Consider the following 18,779-nt stretch of genomic DNA (forward strand, 5'->3'; position numbering starts at 1 on the left):
AAAGTGTGCCTGCTTAAACATGAATATGCCTGTGAGACCATGTGCAGTCTTCTCCCTCTAATGCCTGTAAAAAAATGCTAAAAATTATATTTTTGTAAAAAATACAAATCACTCTGTCCATGAGCAGGAAGAAATCAAGAGTTCTTGGCATAATGGACTAAAGCCACATAGACCAAAGAGCTCTTGTATCATCTTGAAAAAAGATGCCACAGGAGAGAATTAAATGTGTGATTGCAGAAATCACTGCAAGGCCTTTCTTGATAATAGAGCGACAAAGTCTGATTTTGCAAGAGCAGAATTTCTGAAAGCATCATCATATACCACTGGCATGTTCAAGTGATTGGATTCAAACACTTATTTCTATGGAGACTCTTTTAATCTAGATGAATTCTTTTCATCCTTTGCTGACAGCCAAGAAGTGCCAAAGACCCACATTCTTTTTTTTTTTTTTTTTTTTTTTTTTGTTATCCTGTTTTTTTTTTTTTTTGTTATCTCTTTTTTTTTTCCATACTGGTTCATGCAGCAACACTGCTTTAGTCCAACAACTTTGAAATTCCAAGGTTCCTATATCAATATAAATAATGCCAACATGCATTTTAGATGGGGTCAATGGAATAAACCACTGAGCAAGATCTTTATATACATTTTATTCTACATAGTAAGTAGTAAATGAGAGGTCAAACATCTGGTTATACTAAACTGTGCAAAATACATTCTGGAGTTTATTCTCCCTTTGAAACACTGCTTTCTCCAATCCCAGGTGTCAGATGGGGACAGCACCTACCTCACAGCGATGATATGAGGCATCATTCATTCATATTTGAAAAATGCTTTGAGATCTTGGGCTGGGAAGCTCTATGGGACTTAGCATAATAGAAATAAAGGAAAAGGTTCAGCAAGGAAGGCAGAGGCAAATAAAGAGGAGAGTCCATTAGCAGAATTATTACTTGGGAGAAAAGCAGTTACCTGCGGGCCCATGGGGAAGAACTGCAGCATGGAACAGAGATAAAGAACCAGTTTAGACACACACATGCAAGCCTTAGACACCAAAGCAAGGGCTGAAATAAAAACAGTGGCAAACAGAACAAGCAGCCTGCAACCAAGAGAGAAGCGAGATTTATCAGCCAGAGGGCAAAGGGATGTGCAGCTGTTGATCAGAGATGCACTCAAGTGATCTAAAGCACTCAAGGGTACAGTTCTGAATATGCTGTCCCTTATTTCAACCCAGGGATCAGCTCTCCTTCATCCACTGTCACATATGAACCTCATGCCTTTGCACAGATGGATGGACAGATCCTGGCTTCCTGCCATGCCTGCCAGGATTGATCTTTTCCTGTTAAATATGCACATTCATACCCCAGATCCCTCCTGGCAGGAGCCAGTACACTTCTTTGGCTCCTTGCAAACCACCAGTGCCCATCCAAGGCAAAGCACAGAAGGTCCAAGAGAAAATGGAATGGCAAGGAGTCCTGGCAGTGAAGTCAACAAGATGGGATGGTTCAGCTGCTTTTCAGACAGCCATTTGATAACAATCCTAATTTGCCACTTCAAATCAATTTCCAGACATGAGAGCAACTTTGCAGGCTGTTTGTGCCTTGCTGGTTAAACTCCCTTTGAAAGCAAAGTGATGAATTAAGCTCTGCTCTCGGCAACTGCAAGAAGTGCCAAGCCAGACCTGCAGCTGTAGGGAGCCTGTCCAGGGCCTCCAGCCCCTCAGCTGTGCTGCTCAAGTAAAGCTCTCAAAAAGTTCTTGACCTGAAAGGATCTCTCAGCTGGTCCATTCATTACCTTTGCTGGATGCAGCAGGAACTATTCTGTGTCCTGAACACGCTAAAGTGGCACTAACGTGATTTCAAGCTGTTTGCACTATGCCTTGAAGGCTGTCAGGAGCGTTCCTAGATCTACACAGCCTCAAAAACTATCTTCTACAAGGGTCTGCAGAAAAACAGGGCACAAAGTGCACCACAGGAAGGAGCTCAGCAGCAGGGCTGAGTAGCCCCTTGGAGTAATGACCACCACTTTGTCAAAACCAGTAAATAATCCAAGGTCTTTCATATATGAAGGGGAGTGAGTAGGTGAACCACAAACAGACCTATGTCCCAGGCATCCAGGTCAAATTTTGGCTGGAGAAATGGGATGATAACGAGCTGTTCTCTCTCACTTGTTTGAGCCTCCAAGGACTAATATCCACTCACCTGCTGGTAGTAGATATAGGCCAGGATTCCTGCAATGATCTCCAGGAGAAAGATGCATAGCAACAATATGAAGTACTGTAAAATAATGGGAAAAAAGACATTAGAACAGAACATAAGGAGATGCCAGGAGGCAGTTTTCCTTTACCTGGTAAAATGCCTGACTCTGTCCTCACTGATGCTTTTCTGCAGCAGTGCTCAAAAGCAGGGGCTGGGATTAAGACTTCAATAGGGTAGGAAAGGAGCAATCCCGCAGATTAATAAAAAACTACCAAACCACAGAATAACTGAAGACAAGCAGCAGCAAGTGTAAATTTAACTCACAGAGCCAGGGGGATACAGAGAATGGAAAAGTGCAAGCAACCAAGATAAGATCACTGTACAAAAGAAACCTAGATAGATAACCTAATGACTACACTCAGTACCATAGAAAGCATCTGATTCTGACAGCACAAAAAAAATTTAAACTTTTGCTTCTTTTGACATTGTTTAGGGCATTTCACCAAGTTACTAAGGAGCAATATAAGTTATAAAGATAACTCAATAAAGCAACAGAGGGCCCATTTCACCAAATATACAGCACAGCAGCTAAGTATAAAACATCATTTGTGCTCCCAGTGACTTCTGCAGGGCTCAGCCACAGGGCACTGTAGAAGTGGATGGACTTCAGCACTGATGCACACTCAGCACTGGGACTGTATGTGCTCCTGAAATGGACTCTAGATGGAAAAGCTCTGCATCTCAAAACCAAAGTGAGAAGAACTCTTAGAAGACTAATAGGAGAACATGACTATTTCCTAAAAGGGCTTAGTGGCAATGAAGTGAAAAGGGTGAGTCTTGCTTACCACAAGGAGAATCAAATGGGCAGTACAAAAAACTGTTTGGGAGCCCTGTTCTATTCACAAACAAATTAGAAAGCCAAACCCATGAGGAATATGTGCAGTAGATTAAAAGGACTAAGCAGTCCTGAAGAGCCAGGGTGATGCATCCACTTCCAGCTTAGGGTCCAAGACAGCTTTTCAGGGAGAACCCCTCTCCTGACAAACAGCCCCTGCCTTGCTCATGGTCAGCAATGAACAGTTTCTTTACAGATCCAGGCTGTTCTGTGACTGCTATTAAATGAATCTTCCTGTAGATAAAGCTGAAGAAACCCCAGTTCCAGCCATAACAAGAACCTCAAGCTAAGTTCCTGTAAGAACTGGCTTCCCCAGTAGAGAACAAAAAAAAAAAAAAAAATCTCCCATTTTCTGTTTTACCCTCAACCTTAAGAAAGGTCTGTTACCAAGAGATGAAGCAAATGGCTCCCTACAAATGTAACTGGACATGGAACCTGCACAAAAAAGGACAGTGAAGATCTGGACACAGCAAGGATGCCTTCTGTTGCACAAGGTTTACACCCCCACTGTGCACTATTTTCACTAGGTATTTCCCAGCCCCTTCTGCAGGAGTAAAATGACACAAACACTCGGGCTTCCTCCTCCACCCCCTGCTGGGCTTCAGCAGCTGCAAAGGAAGGACAGCTGGGTTTTATCTGCAGACCGGGCTTTAATCTGAGCGCACAATCTCGGCCTTTCACTCCCCTGCCCCAGGCTCTCCCCTGCAGCCGCCTGTACAGGGTACCCATTCATCCCAGGGCAATGAGTCACACACTGGAGTGCAGGGTAGCTAAAGGCTGCTCCCAACACTCCCAGGAGGCTGAAAAGGGGCAAGAAAAGGTTGGCAGCCCTCGACACGGCCGGCTCGTTATGCCTTAACTAACCCAACATTATTTCTCTGCCAAGGAGGGGCAGGAGGATGGCACGATGCTGAGAACAACCAATGGACTGGAAAGCTTATTTATTTTTCCTTGCTCTGTGTGATGTCAGATGTATTCAGGTAGAGCTAAAGTTATGTCACCACAAGCTCTCTGCTCACTGTGCTGGCTTACAGTGGATAGAAACAAACACACATCCAGCAGACCTTACCAAATCTGAGTCACAAGTAAAACCTTGTGAGGGAGGTTAGTGTCTACCACCCATGAACCCAACCTGTCTCTGCTGATACACTCCACCATTATCATACTCTCATCCCTCCCTCAGGGCACTTCCAGATACCATGCTGATATAGGGGAGCAGCAGCTTTTTTCTGGACACACACAGAGCACAGGGCAGCTCTCTCTGCTCTTCAGCTGTAGCTGCAAGGCTTTCCTAGAGGTCTGCTCTGGGAGGAGTAGGCCAGCTCTGGCTTGGAACTGTTGGGACATGCCCAACTTGTTTCCAGAGTCAGAAATGTGTGATCACCAGAAGCTCTCTAGCAAACACATGCCTGGATCTGGGTGGGCTCTCAGCAATATTTACCCTGGCTTTAGCTCCAAAACTGAGTCAGGACTATTGGATGTCTCCTCAAGATCTAAAGAGCCCAAATTCCAACCAGTTTTGAGTGAGGTACCAAGTGTTAAGTGTGTTTTCTCTAAATAATTATCCGGAGACATCTTTCTACTACCTGAAAAGAGACAGATAGCAATGATACTCCCAAATCAGCAACCTCACTTCAGTGGGAGGGTTCCAGGCTGAAATGCAGCAGCAACAGAAATCCTAAGCCACGCAAGTTGCCTTCTCCCTGTCCAAGGTAGCTGACTAGAAAAGGCAGTGCGAGGGGCCAGGCCTGAAGAAAGTCACCTTCTCCCTTTATAAGCAAGATCTCCTATTTGACAGGTTTTTCCCTGGGACTCCTGCTGCATCTTGACTGAAGTATGATACAGCAGTGGTCTGTGTCCTTGTAAAGAGCTGGACTGCAGCATCACAGCCAGCCAGGCTGCAGATCCACTGCCTTACCTGCTCATGGAGCCAGAGAAACTCCACCTCTCAAGCTGGCTGTCCAAGCCTCAGTACAGCACATGGTTAAGGAAGGCCAGTAAGAAATGACGAAAAAGTAGCACAGCTGTCAGTGATGACCAATAAAATACTATGAAAAGCCTTGAAGTGGGCTCATAAAACTCAGTTACATACAACGCAGAAAAAAATTTCACAGCTTCCCAACTTTTCAAGAGAAAAACAATCTAAAAGCCAGATATCTATTTTACAAACAGCATCCAAAGCTGTCAGCAATCAATTTTTAAAAGCACCAAGGCAGCACTAGGCAGAGCACAGCTCTGTGCTGCTTATACTGCTCCCTCCCATATTTACATGGGTCTCTTGTACAGAGGGAAAGTGGGACAGGCTGGCACAGCCCCTGGGGTGACTGTGAAGCTGTCAGGATTACTGTCTGAGCTCAGAGCTGGCAGAGGCCCCCAGCCAGGCTCACCCAGCCCTGGCAAGCACAGCCCTGTCTCAGATTACTCAGGGCAACCAAAGCAGAGCTCAAGCAAGAAGAGACAATAGGTCTGTCACAACCAGCCACTCTGAAAGGACACGTGGTGTAAGGAGACAGAGTGACCTTTTATTCCCAAGAGAAAATTATTAATTTTCTATGGCAGAATAACAAAGAAAACTCCACTGGATTTTCATACGTAGCTTCTGGCTGAGGGAAAAAGACAAAGGGAGATTTCTTTGGCATGGAGAGACAGTGAAGCAAGGCCAAAACCAACTGCTACAGACCAGGAACCCACTGAACAAGCATCAGAAATGCACTCACTGTGTCTCCCTCTATATTTTATTCTCCCTCGCTGGCCCTACTCTGCCTCTCACAGGGATTATCAGGTCTGCACAGCAGTGAAGCATCAGGCTTGCTCACAACTCTTCTTTCTGCTCCTCTATCCAAACTAAAGAGGAGAAATGGGGTCAGCCAGGTGAACGAGGATTTACAAAGGGAGGAGCTGGTGGCTGAAGTATTTTTTTCTGTACCTGTGAAAGCCAAGAGCCAAGGATTGTTATTTCAGTCACTGCACTCACCACTGCAGCCCAGACACTAAAACAGACTGCTGTCACACTACAGACTGAAAGGGAGATTTGAGAGGGAGCAAGCAAAATAGAAACCTCAGGGCTGGTAAAAAACTTCAGTGTAGGTGGGTGAGCAGGGAGCTCAGGAAGTAACACAGAGAAAGCTGTAAAAGAAGCAGCAGATTATCAAAATAGTATGGCTCTTTTTTTGTGGAAGACTAATTTTTTTTTTTTTACATTGAAGAAAATATTGGAAATTTTCTGAACTTTGACAACCAAGTGAAAAAGTGCATTAATCTGGCTTGAACCTAATGTCATCAAAAGCTAGTTTCGTTACAAGTCTCTCATATTTTCCTCCCTTTTCCCATTTTCCAAACCAGAATATGGAATGGGCAAGGAAAAAGGAAGAGACAAAAGCCACAAGATTTTGTATTGAATAGTTTCAAATAGATGTTCTCACACAAAGCACAGGTATTACAACTACACTTTTTACTCTTGAATCATGCAGCACACTCTTTGTGTGGATGAAAGAAGATGCTCCTGTCCCTTGGGACATGGACAGCACTGCTGTCAGGAGATGACACCTTAGTGATATTTGCTCCAGGACAAACAAATAAGGCTTGTGCACAACACAGCCAAGATGCTTCTCCCAGATAAAACAACCAAGCAAAACTCACCACTCGCAGCAAATTCCGCCGCTCTTTGAAGGTGGCACAGCACCCAAGGATGCCAGTGACCATGACCACCACCCCAGCCACCACCAGGATATAAGCAGTTGCAGAGTATGTGCTGGAAGACAGCAGGCTGATGTAGTCACTCTTCTCAGCCAGGGTCCAGGTGCCCACCGCCATCACAGCCCCTCCAGCCAGCTGGGGAGAGAGAGAAGCAAGGAAATGAAGGGCAACTGAGGCATGAACTTCCTCATCGCCCACAGCAACTGGACAGGGACAGCAGGATGTACCACAGCTCCATCAGCTAGCCAAAGATGATCTACATTAAAAGATTGACTAACTGGGACTGGAACAGGTCTTGAGCTTCAAGACACTCAATTCAGCACCCCAGGCAGCCACACTGGGTTTTGGGCAAATAAAACATGTCAAATCTGTATGACCAGCCTGACTGGCTAAACTAACCCTTGTGACAAGTGAACACGGAGAACCCAACCACATCCCTAGCAGTCCCCTCTCTCTTTGTAAGTCTTCAGCTTCCAGAGGGTTTTAGGCAGCTTCTGGTAAACTCAGCTTTTCTTAAAGGTCTGATCTGGACACTCCATTGCTCTGTCCCATGCACTGAAATAAAACACAATCCTTTGGCATCAGTAACTTTCGTGGTGGAAAGTATGACTCTAAGAAGATCCACTCTATCTAAGAAGGTGTGCATCATCTACCAGGACTCCCTCTGCCACTTTGAGAGGAATGGCAAGACAGTGGAGCCCTCGGGCTCCTGGAAAACGTAAACCAGGAGAAAAATCAAGGCTTATATTCAGGCTTCCTGTGATCTTCTCTATTTGGTAACATGACCTAGAAACAGCCACGTGCTACAGTGTCAAACCATAACTTCTGCAGCCTGAGAAGCCAAGCCCAAGGGGGGACATTTCACCCAACAGGACAAAGGCTGTGTCCTATTGACGTCAGCACTTCTTCCCAAAGACTCCATTACACCCAAGATTTCTGCACTCTTGACACCAAAATTGCAGTGCCACCTCTTTGCCTCTGACACAGACTGAGTTTTCTTACCCAGAAAAAGAAGTTGAAGATGAAGAGAAGGTACTTCAGACAGATGGTCCCACATGTTTCCTTCTTTTCTGTATACTCACGCATCTTTCTGGTTCACTAAGTTCCTAAAAAAAAAAGCCAACAAAAAACAGAAAAGCTTGAGTGAGTCAGTCATCACACCACCTCTCCCAGAAGGTCAGCATTACTATCCTCCTCCTGCAAGATATCTAACACTTGCAATCTTTTGAAGTAAGCTGGTGAACAAGCCATTCAGCTGACTTCAGGGACAGAGGACAGTGCTTGCTCAGATAAAGACCTCTCCTATCCATTTGGATGACCTACACACAAGATCTTGCACAGTCCCAGTCCTGTTCTCCAGTAAATCCCAGTCTGGCTTCTGACTGCAGCTTGTAGCTGGTGTTCTGAAGGTGGCAGCAGAAACCTTGGTCTCTGATATTTATGGAATAATCTGTCTCTAAATAATATTATTTTCTCACTGGCATTAGTTACAACTGCCTTAAATAGATCCTTCTCTAAGTTTGGGCTATTTTTGATCTTTACAACTGTAACTGGGAACACACTTGTTATATGTTCAGATGTCCTATCCTTCTTGAACCCCAGCAGGCTCTTGGAGTAATTAATTCTCTTCTTCACTGCTTACTTTCCATGGCCCTTCTCACTGCCTAGCTGTCCCCCAGGGCAATAAGAGACTGTCCCAGCTACTAAGAGGAAGAAACACAACCCTTGGCTTCATATGATCTGACAGCATAAAAATGCCCCTGCAGGTATGTAAGGAATGGGATTTCGTTGTGAGTCAGTCCCAGTGCAGTGTTACAGATCTGCTGCACCCTGGCGCACGTTTCTCAGAAGTGGGTCTGCAGCAAGCACATCTCCATGTTATTTCACTGCCTGTTGTTCAGACCTCAAAGACTGAACCTCTCAAAAAAGTATTCTCATCGCTGCCTGACCAGGCAGACAGGACACAAGCACTGCACAGAGTATTGCTGCCAGCATCACCTGTGTGAGGCAGGATGCAGAAGTGCAACCAAATCCTCACCACTTGCATTCCATTAAAAAATCATCTCTTTCCTCCAACACCAGCCAGCAAGGAATGATGCAAACATTGTGCACCAACATCAGAGTGCAATGTTTTCCTAAACCAGCAATTTCCCTGGAAGCAGGCAGGCAAACAGCCTTTATATTTTTCCAGAGGCATGGAGTTCATGCTTAGTTAAAATACAAAACTTCTTCACACAAGTGATGCAAACTCCCTCCAGGGACCCACTGCAGCTACACCCAGCCATTCAGTACAGATTCATCTACCTTGGCAAAACACCTGACAGCAAAGAAAGTGAGAAATAGGTACACACAGCCAGGCTGCACATCAGGTAACTATCAGCATTTTCTTTGCCACCACATTTCTAATGTCTGCCTTTAGAACCAGATAAACCAAGGCTGGGAACAGCAGCTGTCCATTCTGCAGCACAATTGTATTTTATTTGCAGGAAACTATTTCCTTGTGCTTTGTGCCAGCCCACTCAAAAGCCCCAGCCAGGCCCATGCTTTAGAAACTAAGAGATGAAGCTAACACGGAAAGTGTGAGCATGCCAACAGTCCCACCCATGCCCATCCCAGTCACCATTTCACAAGAAAACATTTTTCTCCAGAATAACATCTGGAAACAGTAGTTGGCAGCAGGATGCTGCTTCACTGGCAAAGGGAGCAGCTCTGAGGTGGTGGCATAAATCAAGGAGAACAACTCTTCAGAGTTATCTCCAGAAGAGATCAGAACCTCCAGCAATGCTCAGATTAATTACCATGTTGCAGCACAGAAGGGCCCCGGGCTTTGGAAAGAAATGGATGCTGCTAGTACTGTATGCACTGACCAGGCTTTCGAATTCTCCATGAGAAGAGGGCACAAGAACACAGCATTCATGGAAGGTGACAGATTTACAGTTCCCAGAGGCTTCACTAAGCCACAGAACAAGAATGGCAGCAGCAAGGCAGCCACACACTCCTGCAAAACTCAGAACAGGAACCTCAGCCGAGATCTGAGAGGTCTTGCAGCCACCCCTTCTAACATGAGGGCTGTATGCAGAGGAATAGGCACTGCAGGCTTGCAGAGACTGACCGGGGGATGACAACCACGCTTTCTGTCCTTAGGCTCCTTGGTCCAGTTTCCCTCTTGCTCCTGAGGATTTTAGGAACCTGCCTGCCTTCATTCCTTCCTTCCTTCCATCCGTTCGTCCCCTACATATCACCATAGAGCAGGTGCTGGGCCCTAGAAAGGGATACTAACTTGTCCCTCCTTCTGATCCAAGAGCTCAGAAATCCCAGTCACAGCTCCATCTAGTCCAGGTGAGGACTGGGCAGATGCACAGCTGAGACTTGCATCAGATGACAGACAGTCTGAAATCCCCCTCAAGACTGCAGGTCCTGCTCCACCCAGCACTGGGTACGGGCCTTTCAGGCAGGCTGGCTTCGCTGCTGGCAGGAGAGGATATGCCTGTTTCCAGAAAGCTGGCAGGGAACAGCTGCAGGTTTATAAAGCAGGGTGAATCACCAGGGATGGCAGACCATGAATCAGAAAGCAATCAGGGCTGTCTCCTGTTTGATCTATCCTTCCTAGCCAGGAGCAGAGCTGATGGCACTGGCTGCCTCTGCATGCTTAATGACTGATGCAGACAACTATTGGGGAAAGGCAGCTCTCCAGACCCTCTCTTTGGAGGTCCTGTTTGTGCTCCTTGCCTCACGCAGGGCGATCTGCTGCCTCCCATCACCTGCAAAGACAGGGTCAGGCTTCAGGGAGCTATCCTGGTCTTCAGGGAAAGCAAGAGAGGGCAGGAGACTACAGTCAAATGCTTTTCCCAAGGAGCCCTGGCAGCAGGAGGGGGGATCCACAATCTGCTTCCCAGGTTTAAGGTCACTTCAGGCTCTGAGCCTCACAGTCTCAAAAAGCACAGAGGTGTTGATCAGTGTCACAGCACCAGGATGAATATGGGGACCTCATCCTGAATTCACTGACATAGCCAGGGTCTCTTGCCTTCAGTCATCCTTATAACAAACCCTCAGAACTGATATGAATCACTCTTGAAACCAGACAAGAAGCAGCAACACTAATTAACACACATAATTCTGTTCTATTTTGAACACTGAGAAAAAAACCTGTTCTGAATCATTATCAATAATTACACATGAACTCTCTGATGAACAGGAAATGGAAAGCTCTGCCACAGGAGTATATTTACAATTACATAAAAACATATTAATTAAACATGAACTTCATAGCGGGAAGTACTTTGCTAACTGAAAAGATGGTTAGAAGACTAAAAGTACTTCCATAATGAAGTTTACTTGGTCCAGTCCAACAGACGGTAGCTTCATCAGCAAGTTAAATTTCAGCAAACAATCAAGGAATATAGTCTGTGAAATTTAGTCACAATGGAAAGAAGTATTTTTATGGAAGTCACGAGAACAAACAAGAGGTTCCTACTATGCCCACACACACTGCAACAGAAATGACAGAGAGCAACAATGCTCTAAGGAAAACAAAATGCATTAAACTGAGAGGAAAAAAACAAGTGACAGACCCTGAAGATGAAAAGGAGGGGTAACAGTCTGAAGATTAATTCAAGAAACTGGGAGTTGAACAGCTTGAATCCAGCTTCCCACTCTGACACAGACTTTGTGCATAGACTTGGGCAAGTCCCTCAGTCTGACCCTTGCCTCTCTCTTCCTTCCCAGTGCAAGACCCTCATCTGTCTCTAAACCCAGTGATTTTATGAGGATCTGCACTGAGAAACTCTGCTGCTGGAGGAACGCCAAGAGGCATGACAGGCTCCAGGTGACTGGCAAATTGGCAAAAGCCCGACAGCAACATGATTTCACGGAATCAAAAGTGCTTTTGCCAGCAAAGACTACTTCAGCCAGCGAACTGGAATGACCTCTTTTATGATTAGTAAAATACATACTTATAATGAGAGGAATACCTAGTAAAGCAATTTTGGCAATAATTTATGAGGTTTACTGGTTCAGATACATCAGAGATTGAGACATGCTAACAATGAGGTATACGAGTAACAGTGAATAACAGCGGAATAACAGTGAAGCAAGGAGGAACCTATGCAAACATCTCAAATATATAAAAAAGATAAAGAGTGAGCTCATGCTGCCCTGTGTGACTGCAAGCCACAACCTCCTAGGAGGGTAAGAATATACAGTGCATGACTGCCAGGCATGGCTGGGATCACATCAAACATGAAACCATCCTGTGGTCTGATTTTCTTAGGCTCTCATCCTACCATGACTGAACACTCCGGGACAAACTGGACCACAAGAACTCACCAGAAGTTGAGCAGCATGGCTCAACTGGGTGCTGAGCATCTGGGAACACAAGCACTGCACAGACAACTGTGAGACCTAAAATTTCAATGGCAGGACTTGCTCTGTGTGTTCCATACACCACTGTATTTTTCTTTGGAGACCCAAAGGCACAGAGGCATGCACATACAGCCCAGCTCAGAAAGCATATGACGTGCACACACACTCCTGCTGGATAGACATTCATTTATTCATCCCAGACACTGCTTGGTACATTTGCCTCAACTTGCACAATAACAGCACTTAATTAAACAGCAAAGAAAGCCAGGCCTGCAGGCTTTTTCTGCATAACCTGCCCTAAAGCAGCATCTGACAGATGGGGAAGAAACAATGCCAAAGAAAATGAACAGCTCCCAGGCCATTAAAAGCATCATTATTTAAAAGTATTGATTTTTGAGTGATAGCAAGCAAATTGGTATCCAACACATCAGTGACAACTATTCCACAAGATAACTCATACACCACAACTTAGATAACTTCTAACATCTTTACCAAAGCACACAAGAAAGACTTCCTGCAGGAAATCCCACTGCATCTATGCTGTAACAAAAGCGCAACTGCTGGGCACACTGCTGGCCTGGAGGGAAATGTTCCACTGGAAACCACCTGAGCTGGGCCAGATAACCCTGGCAGCCATCAGCAAACAAAGCAGACGTCCTTCCCTTGGTATGTGCAATGCAGGTGTGGGCCAATAACTTTAATCTTCAGCAAACTCACTGACATTCTTTGTCAAGGCTAAACTCCAGCCTTTGAAAGCATGACCTCTCTTGAGTTCCCTCTCTGTAAGATGAAAACATTACCACTGACACTTTACCCACCCCACTGAACTTCCTCGGAAAGGGCCTCCAGCTGCTTCTTGCCTGCCAGAAAACAGCTAAAAGTAATTTAAGTAAAGCCTTCCCAGGAGAGGAATTCTAAAGCTTGCAGGTAAAGAGGTCAAATTCACACTGTGTACCATTATCCACCCCAAACTGACAGCCAACATCGATCAGCAGTCTTGACACTGACCTTTTACCACCAAAGCAGGTGACAGCACCAGTGCAAATGTTCAGTCCTCTTCAAAAGCTTTTTTCCACCCCCTCTCTTCTTGCTGACTCTAGTCTGCTGCTGGATTTAAGAAAGCAGACAGCTAAAGGAAAAAAGAAGAGAGATGCAGAGAATCATGAACTATGCCAAAGACTACTCTGAAATCAATATATGATTATATGCTTTGCCATCAAGCCCTTCAAGCAGAGAACACATGATTTCAGAATACCTCTTATGAATGAATTTGATTGAACTGCAAAGTGTGCACTGGATAACAGGAAAGAGCTCAACTGCAGCAGGGGAAGCATGAGCATTTCTGCTGGTAGAAAGCTGTCAGAACGGGTTTGTATTTACTGCTGCATCCTGTAAATGCTGCTATCAATTCTGTCAAGGCTGTGTACACAAAATGATAGCTCATTCTGGTGCAAAAGGCCTGAAAGCAACTCCATGAGAAAGCTCAGGAAGATCCTTCTGTGCAGTGCAAAGCCATTCTTATAGTTAGTGACTTGAAGTGATTAAGTTTTCAATCTTTCAATCTGGTCATGGGCAACCCCATCCTCTCTCCTTCCTCAGCTCTCCCTTCTGATGAAGCCATGTAGCCATTGATAGCCACACTCCAGTCACAGGATTCATCCCATCAAGATTCAGTCATGGCAAGTAGGTTGTGGCTTTCTAGCAGCACAGTGGCCTCCAGCTCCTCCCATTTGCTGCCCACCCTGAGTGTACCAGTGCAGAGAGACACCTCACCTCCAGTGTACCCAGCACATGGCAGAGCAACGAGCTGAGGGTCCTTGCTAGCACTCCATCCCTCTAACCCTGGCGTGCCATCCCAGAGCTTCTCATTTCTGTGGAGACAGCTAGGCTGCATAAGTCTGCTGTACTGGCAACGGCCTCTAGCATCCCCTCTTTTTCCTGCTTTTCTCAGGTAGAGAGTCCCAAACTAGCACAGTATGGACACACACCTTCTTTTATAACCAGCTTGGATTACCCCTGATTCCATTCCCTTTGAAAAATGATGCCAATAAGAGCCAGAAATTTGTTGATTCACATTACTACACAGCCTGTAAACCAAAAAAAATATCTCTTCAGAGAAACAAGTGGAAATTCCATTTCTTGCGCCACTGGAAAGAAGGCCAAACAAAGTTCCTGGATTTGTTAATTAAAGGTCAGATAAGAGAACTTTCTGAAGAACTAAGGAGAGGAGAAAAGGCACAGTCACCTAGAAGGCAAGCAGTAGTTCTTAAGAATCCTCCAAGACCAGCCCCAGTGCCCTGCCCTTTATTCATCTGCTTCATGCAGCTCTCGAGCTCCTGGCTTTTCAGAAGGGAAAGCTGACCCAGGACACAAAGCTCAGTGCTTTGCTTTCCATCTCAGAATGTTGGAACGTGCTGCAAAGCCAAAGTACTTGTGCCTTGCACTGGAGAGAATGCAAAACACAAGTCAGGCATCCACCAAGGTGGAAAAGCTCCTTCTAAAGAATTGTAATTGAAATTTAGGGGGGAGGGGAAGGGCAGGCACACAGAACAGATTTTGGTCAAAATTCCTCCTCGACATCTCTGGCAGATCCTGCTTGACCCTACCTCTTGACTGGGAGAGCACTTTTCCAAAGAACTGAGAGTGGGTAAGTTTGCTCCCATTCTGGGAGTCTGGGAGGATCCCATATCAACAGTCTGTGTTGAAGCAACATCTCCATGGGCACATGACAGCCCTACTGTCACCCTTCAGAATGCTTGCCAAATCTTCCTTTCTTCTGCCCTGGCTCAAGGTGCTGTGTTTTGAATAGACCCCTCAAGAAAGATATAGCCCCCAAACTCCTGCTAATTTTGATACGAGCCAGGTATCCAGAGAGGAGCTGCATGCCTAATACACCTGAGCAGTCACCTGCTCTTTGAGACAAGGCTGTCTCTCCAGAGAAGAGCACTCAGACCTTTCACTCTTATTTTCAACACTGTTTACTCCCCAGGGGAGGGGCTCACTGAAGCATAAATAACAATAAGCATAAATTTCAAACTCAGTAAAGATTTACATGTTCAGCACCACCCACATACCTGCAAATTAAGTGTTTTATGAGGGGGTTAGCCAAACTGGGTGAGGCAATGCCTGGCTGCAGGATCCTTGAGGATAACAAGGACCTTGGCACAAGACCAATTTTACAACCATTAAGAGAAGAAGGCATATGAGAGAAAGATAAGAGTGATTGAGCGTGCCTGGGACTGTGTGCCTGTACCCTAGCACTGTTTCACTACAACGCAAACAAAAAGCCCTTCCCTGACAAAACATTCAGTCAGCCCCAACCTGAGAGCAGAAAGCCCATGTCTCCTGCTCCCAGAAGTGGGTAAGCAGGGAAACAAGCAGCCCCTCCAAGCACCTAGTCCCCATCAGGAGCTGGAAGGCAGGCAGAGACCAGCACCCACTGTGTGACCAAGGGAAACTCCTTCTGCGTCAAACAACCTCCTCTTGTATCCCATAAGACCTCCTTTATCCTGAAGGATCCCAAAGCACTTCACACTATTTATACACAGGAACCACTTCACTAGTCATTGAGCTGAGGAGAGGAACAATAACCTTCTCTTTTCTCTCACTGGAAGCAGCAGAAATCAGTGCCTGGCTGTGTTTGCAGAGAGCTCATAGCAATGAGGGCTTGACACAACAAGGAGCAATAGTTCAGATAGGTCAGGGTCAGCCAACAGACAAGGCAAACTCTTCACTGCAGCCTACTATTGCTATTTTAAATTCTATTTTCCCAACTCTGCTCATGGGCATTGTGGGGTTCTTTTTGTTTGGGGTTTTCTTTTCCTTTTATGTTATTTTTAAGCAGGGCTTTGTCTGCACTGGAGAATTTACCAGTAGCATTAAACCACATTTCTAAACAAAACATTTCGTGCTGAATCAGCTTTCTGCCTGATCCCTTCCTATTCATTATCTTCCTATTCATCCCATTCATTTTGAGCCCAGTGCTCAGAAGCAAAGCCACTGGGTTCTCAGTGTTTTCAGAGACTGCTCACAAAGCCTCCCTGCTCTGTAGCCATGCCAGTACTAGAACCAAGTCAGCAAGCACTAAAAGTCCTGGGAAGATAGAAATCCTCCCAGCCTCCACAAAGCCTATTCAGGCAACCCTCTATGCCAATTCAAAGCACTCTCCAAATAATGTAGCATGATAATCATTTTTTCACTCTCTGCAAAAAGCTGGGTTTTTACGCAGTGGTTTGAGCTGAGGGCAAAGACTAACCAAAGAACATGTGCTGCCTTGTAGCTACTACACAATCACTCAAAATTTGGCTGCAGTCTCAGTGCAGTTTTGTTCCCTACAAATCTATACATTGAAAAGGTGTTCAGCTAAAAGCCAGCAGATTTTCTACCTCCCCACAGTGTCAGGTGCATATCCCATGGCAGACTGTCATCTTCACTGCACCAAACTCACAAACAAATCATGGAGCTTAACATCCCACTGTTAAAAACTTATGCAGCAGTATTTGGAAGAGAGGGCAGGCAATTTGTGTGCCACCACAAGGTACATTTCTAGCCTCTCAATCATACAGTGTTCTATAATCTCACTGCCTGGAAGATCCTCTGCCTACTCAAAGCACCACATAAAGAAAAAAGAGAGCAGGTGGCAACAGGAGCACAGAGAGATTAAGTGTCTCTCCCAGCAGAGAGAAGGTGTGAATTTGCCCTCCTCAACATCCATCCTCCAGCAGCCAAGCTGTCCTGTCTTCTGGAAGACCAACGCAGAACATAAACCACAAAGTTTTCAAGTTACTTGTTAGCACTCACTGCCTTGCCCGTGCCCAAGGCACCTGACTGCAAACAGCACAAAGCAAGAGGCGCACAAAAACCCATAGCAGCTTTAGCTTTTGTACAAAATTTGTTTCGTTTTGAGTGAGTTGTTCCTGTTTTCACTTTCTGCGGTGCAAACAAGGAAAGCAAGTCTCTGGAGTCATCCCACACATCTTTCCCAGGCAGCCTGCCTCAATGTGAATTCCACTAAAATCGTATTTTAAAAGCAGTTGACAAGGGATTTGGCAGTGGAAACCAAGGTTAACATTCTTACTGCTTCAGACCTGCTGCTGATTAGCTCAGGACTGGTGCCAGCTATGCCAGATAAAACCTCTGAGGTTGCCAGCAGTGGAGCAGGTACCTGCAGTACCAGGAATGGGGTGATGCACTTTCCAGTGCCCTGGCACACAGACAGAAAAGGGAACACCATGCAGACACAGAACGGGGCAACAGCAGCTCTCACCTCATCATGGCAGTCACAGATGCCAGTGACAACTTCAGGAGCCTCCCTTTCTACACAGAATATCCTCATGTGGGAGCACTCACACCTGGAAATATGTTCCTAACAGCAGCACCAGAAATGGTCAAGAAATCTCTTCTATCAGTCCTTATATATATCCCTGGAGGTGTTCTGAAGTGGTCACTGAATGATTTGAGGAGTTATATTCCTCTCCACAGCTAAAATCACTTTATTAGAATCAGATCAAATATCAAGCATGGTCAAGCAGTTAAACGACATTTCATTTCCCAGAGCTGTAAGCAGAAGTTCATAGGAGCTGTCTCTCTCCTGTTGCTATAGGAGCAGTGCTGGAAACAATGCTCAATCCACACTGCACAAGGCTGCCTTGAAAAGGATCGTTCTTCCAGTAAAATTAAACAACTCCCAGCCAAAAATAAAACATTCCTCCCTATTCCTCCCTGCCCTTGTGTAGCATGTTTTAATGACTCCACCAAAACCATTTATGCAGCTGTTTTTGGAGCAGCCTGTAAACTTGACCGAGAGGCACCAGCATGTGAACAAACAACCGGGAGGCAAGGGCTGCCTCCAGGCAATGACTTGCTGGCCCTTCACCAAGGCTGGCTGCAGGGACAAAGAAGTCCCCGGTTCCACAGCACACACCACTAAGCTCCAAAGCAATCCCCCAGCCCCATGCCAACAAGGGCTTCCCCAAAACAACACCTGGATCCGCCAGTGGCATGGGGAGCTGGGCTTGCTCTGCTCCTCTCTGCAGCCTCCAGCAAAGGCACAGGCCAAGGGCAGCTCTCCATGAAGGGTACAGAGCCATCATCAGCACAGCAACTTTGGCAGTCTGTCTCAGTGTACGTCCTGGTTTTGGCTGGCAGAGGCAGTGCTCCCTTCAGTTGCTGGGGCAGTGCTGTGGTTTGTGTTTAGTAGGAGAAAAATGTTGATAACAAACATGTTTTGGTAGTTGCTTAGCGGTGCTTACTCTAGATGGAGGACTTGTCCGTTTCCCATGCTCTGCCATTAAGGAGGTGCACAAGAAGGGAAGGACCATGGCCAGGACAGCTGATCCAAACTGGCCAGAGGGATGTTCCATACCACTCAATGTCAAGCTCAGGATATAAACTGGGGGGAGCTGGCCTGGAGCTGCTGGGGGATGGGCTATGGATTTGTGTCATGCATCATTTGTGTTTCTTGGGGTTTATTCCCCTCTCGCTCGCCTTTTCTTTACTACTATTGTTATTATTAAAATTATTACTACTGTAATGATATTTTACATTGGTTCAATTGATAAATTGCTCTTATCACAATCCATAACTTTTAATTATATTATTTTACTGATTCTTCATCCCATTCCACCAGGGCAGGA

At 45.6% G+C, this 18,779-nt stretch overlaps 1 protein-coding gene across 5 annotated transcripts in view; it reads right to left on the bottom strand.

Moving 5' to 3' along the window:
• CD151 (CD151 molecule (Raph blood group)) overlaps nucleotides 1–18,779 on the bottom strand; it is a 31,996-nt gene that overhangs the window by 5,288 nt on the left and 7,929 nt on the right. For 2 of the 5 annotated variants that reach the window (XM_030274024.4, XM_072929814.1), the window contains exons 2-5: nucleotides 13,153–13,273; nucleotides 7,786–7,889; nucleotides 6,727–6,918; nucleotides 2,196–2,270 (exon numbers count right to left, since the gene is read on the bottom strand). In XM_030274024.4, the coding sequence (XP_030129884.1) occupies nucleotides 2,196–2,270; nucleotides 6,727–6,918; nucleotides 7,786–7,869 (351 nt within the window). In that variant the 5' untranslated portion in view covers nucleotides 7,870–7,889; nucleotides 13,153–13,273. Of the gene's footprint in view, nucleotides 1–966; nucleotides 988–2,195; nucleotides 2,271–6,726; nucleotides 6,919–7,785; nucleotides 7,890–13,152; nucleotides 13,274–18,779 lie in introns of all 5 variants that reach the window. The other 3 variants (XM_030274020.4, XM_030274022.4, XM_030274026.4) reach the window with 3 other exon arrangements.

This window comes from Taeniopygia guttata, chromosome 5 (genome assembly GCF_048771995.1).
Source record: "Taeniopygia guttata chromosome 5, bTaeGut7.mat, whole genome shotgun sequence".
Classification (NCBI taxonomy): Eukaryota; Metazoa; Chordata; class Aves; order Passeriformes; family Estrildidae; genus Taeniopygia; species Taeniopygia guttata.